The 8,106-nt window shown below is 34.7% G+C and overlaps 1 protein-coding gene across 1 annotated transcript; it reads left to right on the forward strand.

Annotated features, from left to right (window-relative positions):
* Positions 1–1,656: 1,656 nt before the first annotated feature.
* Positions 1,657–7,668, forward strand: LOC138348079 (uncharacterized). The gene is made up of 5 exons (XM_069296689.1): positions 1,657–2,628; positions 2,722–2,947; positions 3,026–3,334; positions 3,904–4,092; positions 4,664–7,668. The coding sequence occupies exons 1-5, from the start codon at positions 1,657–1,659 to the stop codon at positions 7,666–7,668; spliced, it is 4,701 nt and encodes a 1,566-aa protein (XP_069152790.1).
* The last annotated feature ends 438 nt before the right edge of the window (positions 7,669–8,106 follow it).

The raw sequence follows: 8,106 nt of genomic DNA on the forward strand, positions 1-8,106 counted from the left end.
TATGTTGTATAGTGAATAGCTACTACTTATTATGCTTAGTATGAAGACTTTTTAAAGTTTTGAGGTAAAGGTCGCTAAGTCTTTGATGAAGGGTAAGTTGGTGTACGTTGTTTAGTTTTTATTAAAGTAATTTTGAGTGGTATGGTCCATCTTTGGTGGCGCTATTTGAAGTAAACTTAATATATATGTAATGTGAGTGTGGCCTTGAAGTCATTGAATGTGTAGTAAGGAGAAGTTATGATGTGTATGCATGATATGTCTTAGAAAGTAGATATGTGTATCTTGAAGATGCTATGTCTAAATGAAAAATATATATTTTTGAAGCAAGCTAGTATGTGAATTATGATGAATAAAGGTATGAGCATGTTTAGAAATAAAGTTATAAATTTGATGGTTATGTGAAAGGCGTGCTCACATTTATTCACACACACACATTTTGAATGTATGAATGAAGTTTATGAATGATAATGGGAAATTGTAGGGTTTACACAGTTTGTGAGTAGAGATTAAGTGTCAAGATCGTTCCCTACTATCTCTAAATAACTCTAGTAATTAAAAGGAGGATTTTGGGGAACCCTAAACCCTAAACCCTAAACCCTAAACCTTATCGCTTTTTCATTTCTCAAATTTTTTCTCTCTCTAAAATTTTCTCTCTCTAAAAATTTTCTCTCTCTAGGAAATTTGCACGAATTCTGGTGTTCTTCGTTTCTAATCTGTGAATTAGATTAGTAAAACGTGTTTGGAATGGTAGGTAATCCGGTGGATGAGCGATTTCGTCCTCCTGATCCGCCATCAGGAGTGGAGGAATTGGATGTTCAGGCAAAAATTAGCGATATAATGGATGGATCATCTTCTACCTCTTCGCGCTTGAGGGAAGAAGCAATCTAGGTCGCGACGATAGAGGCAGAGATGGATGAGATTCGTTATCAAGGTGAAATGGATCGAAATCTAAGAGGACAATTAGGCGATAGACAAAGGTCGGATAATTTGCAAGATTTGGTAAGAGGCGATTCACAGGTGATAGGGTCGGAGAAACTACAGGCAAGTGACGCGATGAAATCGCAAGCGAGTGAATCGGCGAAATCGAGTTCGATGGAGGCAGCGCAATCGAGCTCTGCAATAAATCGATTGGAAGGTTTGCGACAAGAAGCCATTACTGGGGAATCATTACATGGAATGACTCAACAAGGAAAGGCAAGCAAGGAAATTCATGATATTGATTCTCGACAAGGTGCTCTAATGGTGGAATCGCAGAAACCTGTTCAAGAACATGGAAGTCGAGATGGTGATCCCCCAGGAAATCCCAATATATCTTCTCAATATCTTGTTGATCATTCTCACAAGGAAACAGAAATTTATCAACAACAATCTCAAATTGCTCATACGAATACAAGAATTCCTCTTTCGACATCAGCAGTTGCATATCCCAATCAAAATAGCCAACGAATTGGGAATCCAACTGAATTACCCAAGCAACAAGGCACTAATACTCAACAAGGACACAATCAAGGTAATACTCTTAATGTTGTTAATAATTCCAATTTTGATGGTAATTTGCAAAATGTTGGGAGAAGGACTGATTCGGCTAGAACTAACTAGCAAACAAATTTTCCAAAGATTTCTTCTAACTTTGATAGACCTAGCAATAGAAATAGGATGGATAAAAATGATCCTCCCTTAGGCAATTCTGAAAATTTGCCCAAGAATGATCAAACTCAAGAACCAGCACCATACACAGTCATTCAAACCTATGCAGATCGACTGAGGTTTAATCAATCAAAAAAGGAAGTTAGTATTAATTTGAGTGATCCTGAGATTACCACTAAGCAGGGTCTTCCAGCAGTCCTTTATGTTAAGGATGAAATTGTTAAGGATTTAGCTTCAACATGCAAGTTTACATTGATTGGAAAGTTCATCTACACAATGCCTAAAGTGGAACTTATTAGAAAAAATTTTATCCTCCAAACACAACTTTCTGGTGGAGTAAAAATAGCACACTTTAATTCTAGGCATGTATATATAGACCTTGACAATGAATTGGATTATAATATAGTGTGGACAAAACAACGAATGACAATTGCTGGACAAGTAATGAGGATCCAGGCTTGGACTCCAAATTTCAAGCCTGATGAAGAAACTCCTCTTGTCCCCATATGGATATCCTTGCCAGAATTACCTTGGCATTGTTATAACAAAGAGTTTATTACCAGCCTGCTATCCCCAATTGGTAGAGTTTTATACCTAGACTCAGCTTCTATTAACAAAACAAGAGGTAGTCAGGCTAGAGTAAAGGTCCAAGTTGATTTAACCAAAGACAGACCATCACATATTTGGATGGGATACATTGGAGAGGACATAATAGATGGAAGATGGCAAAAAATTGATTATGACAATATTCCAGACTATTGCTTCTACTGTAAGCATCAAGGACATAAAGAAATGGCTTGTATTATCAAACAAAGGGATGTTGAGAATAAAAGGAAAAAACAGATGGAAAGAAATAAAGAAAGGCTTGACAGTGTTCATAATAATAATGAGGATATGCAGATTCCTAAACCTATGGAATCTGGTTTAAGGGAGTTAAATCAGCATCAACAAGGACACCAACTACATGACAATCAACAACAAGTACTACAAGAAGCATGGCACACACAAAAAAGAAGGAATTAACCACAACAAGTCAGAATCAATGCAGACAAAGATGTTGTTCAACAAGCTCAGGCTCAGACAGGTATTGTTCCTATTCCTACTAAAAATACCTATATTGATCTTGAAGTGCAGGAGATCATAACTACTGAAGGAGTAGAGGAACATACAGTACAAGAACATAGGCCTCTGACTCAACACAGGCCTTCACAAAATTATGCTTCTACTCATCAAAGAAATGAGAGTCAAGTTTCTAGAAGGGAACAAACTGGTTATCAACAAGAAAAAATAACCAGCTCAGGTATTGACTCAATGCTCCCTATCCCAACACCCCATATTGCTCATAATACTGTTGGTTGAGCTATTAATGCTGGTGTAGCTGTTGGAGGTGAGGATGGTGATTGTCAGGAGACACATAGAATTAATCAATCTAGAAATTCTAAAGAAAAGGGTAAAATGGTAGAACAGGGGTCCTTAAATGATAAAATACCTCCTGATAAATCTAATTTTAAAGATCCTCAACAGTTTTCTGATAAGAATGTCAATCCTAAATCTTCTAACCTTGGCAATGATCCTAGTACTCATCATAGAGACAATTTAGATGAGTATAAAGAACCAGACTCTGAGGATGAGTATGATCTTAATACTCAATTTTTAGGGGAAGGTAGGGAGCCAGGGGAAGACATAGGTACTTCTTACCAAGTTTAAAAGGGTCCTTTGTTAAACACCTCTAATGTGGAAGAAATTAGAGATGTTACTGGCAAACAAAGCCTTTCTCCAAGAGGTAGGAAAATTCAGAATTCTAATAAAAATACTAGCCTCAGTAAACCTAACACTAGAGCTAGAAGTAGAGGTTTTTGATGTCTAAGTTTCTATGCTGGAATATTAGAAGCATCAATACTTTTGGTGCTCTAGAAAGGTTGATCAATCTTAAGAAGATTCATAATCTGTCTATGTTGGCCATTTTAGAACCATTTTCTAATCAATCTCTCATAGAATCTTATAGATTGCAGTTGCTCATGGATCATAGTTATTGTAATTCTAATAATAAAATCTGGCTTTTTTGGTCTAATGAAGTTACTTGTGATATTATGGATAGTAATCAACAACAAGTGACCTGTGAAATTAGCCATGGAAATTACAGTGACAAGTTTCTTATGACATTTGTATATGCTAAGTGTAAAGACCAGCTGAGGAAACCTCTTTGGGATAGTATGTTAAAGTGTTCTGAAACTTTGTACCCTTGGTGTATACTAGGTGACTTCAATGTTATAACTTCAAGTAGTGAGAAGCTGGGTGGTAGAGAGTATAATATCAATAAAAGTTTGGAGTTTATTAGTATTATTGAGGCCTGTGGTTTAGTGGATATGGGATATCATGGCCAAGATTATACATGGTGCAATCATAGAAGGGATGGTGCAAGAATCTGGAAAAGACTGGATAGGGGTATGATTAATGATAAATGGATTGAAACAATGCCTCAATCTAACATTACTCATCTTCCTTCAGTAGGATCAGATCATAGCCCTTTATTGATGGAAATAAGTAATCCACAGTCCAATATTGTTAAATATTTTAAATTTCTGAACTATTGAACTGAGAATGTTTCATTCTTAACAATTGTGGAGAACTGTTGGAAAAGGAATGTGATAGGAAATCCTATGTGGCTTCTACATACAAAAATGAAAAGGTTAACTAAAACCTTAAGATTGTGGTCAAAACAAGAATATGGTGATGTTTTTGATCAGGTAAAGAAGCATGAGGAGTTGGTGAATAAAGCTGAAGCTGATATGACTCTAAACAAATTGTATTGAAAATAGAGAAAAATTGAATGCTGTCAATGCTAATTATATTAAGTATTTGAAATTGGAACATAAGATTCTCCAACAGAAAACTCAGTTGCATTGGTTAAATGAGGGGGATGCAAACACAAAGTATTTTCATGCTGTGATTAGAGGAAAAAGACATAGAATGGTTATTCACAAAGTGATGGATGATAGTGGGGCTTGGATATAAGGTGAAGACAATATAGCTAAAGGGGCTTGTGATTATTATGAGGAGATTTTTACTGGAAAAAATGATCAGATTAATCAGGATAAACTACAGTGCATTAACCATTTTATTACTCAAGCACAGAATGAGGATTTAGATAGATTACCAGATGAGGAAGAATTAAAAAAGATCATTATGAATATGAATCCTCATTCTGCACCTGGTCCTGATGGATTTGGAGGAAAATTTTTCCAAGTATACTTTGATATTATTAAAGAAGATCTTTTGGCTGCTGTTAAATATTTTTTTAGTGGAAATATTATGCCTAGATATATGTCTCATGCTTGTCTAGTATTACTTCCTAAAGTTGAACATCCTTGCAGATTCAAAGACTTCAGACCTATCAGCCTTAGTAACTTTACCAATAAGATCATTTCTAAGATCATTAGTTCTAGATTGGCATCTATTTTACCTTATATTGTATCAGAAAATCAATCAGGTTTTGTCAAAGGGAGAAGCATTTCTGAGAACATTTTATTGGCTCAGGAAATTATACATGGCATTAAAAAACCAAGAGAAGGCTTTAATGTAGTCATCAAATTGGATATGGTTAAAGCCTATGATAGAGTTTCTTGGACATATACTTGTATTGTTTTGAGAAAAATGGGGTTCAGTGAAGTGTTTATTGATAGAATTTGGAGAATAATGAGCAATAATTGGTATTCTATTGTCATCAATGGGAAGAGGCATGGATTTTTTAAATCTAAGAGGGGTCTTAAACAATGTGATCCCTTATCTCCAGCACTATTTATTTTAGGTGCTGAAGTGTTTTCAAGACAACTCAATCTCCTTTATCAAAATCAGTTGTATAGAGGGTTTCAGATGGAAATTAATGGTCCACAAATTAATCACCTTAGTTTTGCAGATGATATAATTATATTTACTTCTACTGAGAGTAATTCCCTTCACCTTATAATGAAGACTATAGAGGAGTATGAAGAAGTTTCTGATCAGAAAGTTAATAAGGATAAAAGCTTTTTTATGGTTACTTCAAATATCAGTCAAGATATTATAGAAGAAATCAAAAGAGCTACTGGTTTTAGTATGAAAAATAGCCCTATCAATTATCTTGGATGCCCTTTATATATTGGAGGACAAAGGATTATCTACTATTCTGAGATGGTAGAAAAGGTGATCAAAAGGATTGCAGGGTGGCATTCAAAAATTCTGAATTTTGGAGGCAAAATTACTTCGGTTAAACATGTCTTGCAATCTATACCTATACATACTTTAGCAGCCATTTCTCCTCCTAAAACTACTTTAAATTGTATTACTAAGTTGATTGCTGATTTCTTTTGGGGTATAGAGAAAGATGGAAAAAAATATCATTGGTCTTCTTGGGAAAATATGGCTTATCCTACTAATGAAGGTGGTATTGGAGTAAGGTTATTGGAAGATGTTTGCACTGCCTTTCAATATAAACAATGGTGGGATTTTAGAACCAAAAATTCTTTGTGGAGTCAGTTTTTAAAGGCCATATATTGTCAAAGAGCAAATCCTGTGGCTAAAAAATATGATACTGGAGATTCCATTGTTTGGAGATATCTAACTAGAAATAGACACAAAGTAGAATCTCTTATTAAATGGCATATTTACTCTGGTAATTGCAGTTTTTGGTGGGACAACTGGTTAGATATTGAACCTCTTGCCTTTAAATGTGATCATATCTCTAATCTAAATAATTCTACAGTTTCTGATTTCCTCATAGAAGGGAAATGGAATGAAAGCTTATTAAGACAGTATGTACCTCCTTGGATGATTCCTGACATTTTACAAACTGATTTCAAATATAATGCAAGCAAAAAAGATACTGCAATATGGATGCCTGCAGAATCTGGCAATTTTAACATCTCTTCTGCATGGGAGATTATTAGAAAAAAAAGAAACTCTGATCCTATTAATAATATTATATGGCATAAACATATACCTTTCAAAATAGCCTTCTTTATTTGGAGAGCTTTAAAAGGTAAATTACCTACTAATGAAATTCTGCATAAATTTGGTAAGGATATTTCAGAATGTTATTGTTGTTACAGAAAAGGCAAAGATGACATTAATCATATTTTGATCAATGGCAACTTTGCCAAATATATATGGAAGATTCATGCTTCAACAGTAGGCATAATACCAGTCAATACAAACTTGAGACATCAACTACTTCAATGGAGACAGCAGCAAACAAAGAATGAGGTACATAAATTGCTTTTACATATTTTACCTAATTTTATTTGTTGGAATCTTTGGAAAAATAGGTGTGCTGTCAAGTATGGAAGCAAGCAGTCTAGTATATATAGAGTTCAATATGGCATTTTCAAAGATGTGATGCAGATTATACAAAGTGTGTTTCCTACTATTCCATGGCAATCTAATTGGAGCAAATTGATTAATTTAGTTGATCAATGTCATCAACAATATAAGATTGATATGATAATATGGAAGAAACCAGTGCTAGGAACTTATAAACTTAATACAGATGGTAGTGCACTACAGAGATCTGGCAAGATTGGAGGAGGAGGAATTCTAAGGGATCATCAAGGTAAGATAGTTTATGCTTTTTCCTTATCATTTGGCTTTGGTACTAATAACATTGCAGAGATAAAAGTTGCACAATATGGGCTGGATTGGTGTGAACAACATGGCTTCAAAAGAATTGAATTGGAAGTTGACTCTGAGTTGCTGTATAAATGGATAACCAACACAATAAAGATACCATGGAGATATGAAGAAGCTGTCCAACACATTCGACAAATAATTAGCAAACTTGATCAATTTCAATGCCATCATACATATAGAGAAGCAAACTCTACTGCAGATTTGCTATCTAAATGGAGTCACAACTTGGAAATGATTCAACATTTCTATACAACAACACAACTTAAAGGAGTTATTAGAGGAAGTTACTTATTGGAGAAGATGGGCATACAAAATTTTAGAAGAAGGAAGCTTAAGAGAATTAAGCATCCTCCTTAGTTTAATCTTTATAGCAAATATGTTGTACTTCAAAATTCATTAAACTTATTCTTTGACTTTAAGTGTTTAGAACAGGTTTATCTTTTATTTTCTTTTTCTTTGATCATGTAAAGGGAGAGTCTCCCTAATTCATGCTTTCTTAGGACTTAGTTTTCTTCCAATAGATAGGCATCATATTGTATAAGGTTGAATTGACATATCTTAGTAGATAAGTCAAGTATATACCTACCAAATCATAGAAGGTAAGGTCAAGCCCCCCTTCTTGTAATATTTGCTTTTATGAATGATAAGGCCTGGGGGTGATGCTAAGCCCCTGACCCACCTCAAGGGTCGTTTATAAAAAAACCCTAAACCCTAAATGAAGTGTTTAGTAGCAACCTTGCAATTCCAAAGAGCTTTCAAAGATAGGTTGGAGGTTGGATACCCTTCGTGAGTTGA

The sequence above is a fragment of the Solanum lycopersicum genome, chromosome 4 (assembly GCF_036512215.1).
Source record: "Solanum lycopersicum chromosome 4, SLM_r2.1".
NCBI lineage: Eukaryota > Viridiplantae > Streptophyta > Magnoliopsida > Solanales > Solanaceae > Solanum > Solanum lycopersicum.

Excerpts from the sequence above, each read along its gene's own strand:
- LOC138348079 (XM_069296689.1), top strand. The coding sequence starts at position 1,657 with ATGGATAAAAATGATCCTCCCTTAGGCAATTCTGAAAATTTGCCCAAG. Across the intron at positions 2,629-2,721 it reads TACATGACAATCAACAACAA|GCTCAGACAGGTATTGTTCC; the intron begins GTACTACAAGAA and ends CAACAAGCTCAG. Across the intron at positions 2,948-3,025 it reads AGAAAAAATAACCAGCTCAG|CTGTTGGAGGTGAGGATGGT; the intron begins GTATTGACTCAA and ends ATGCTGGTGTAG.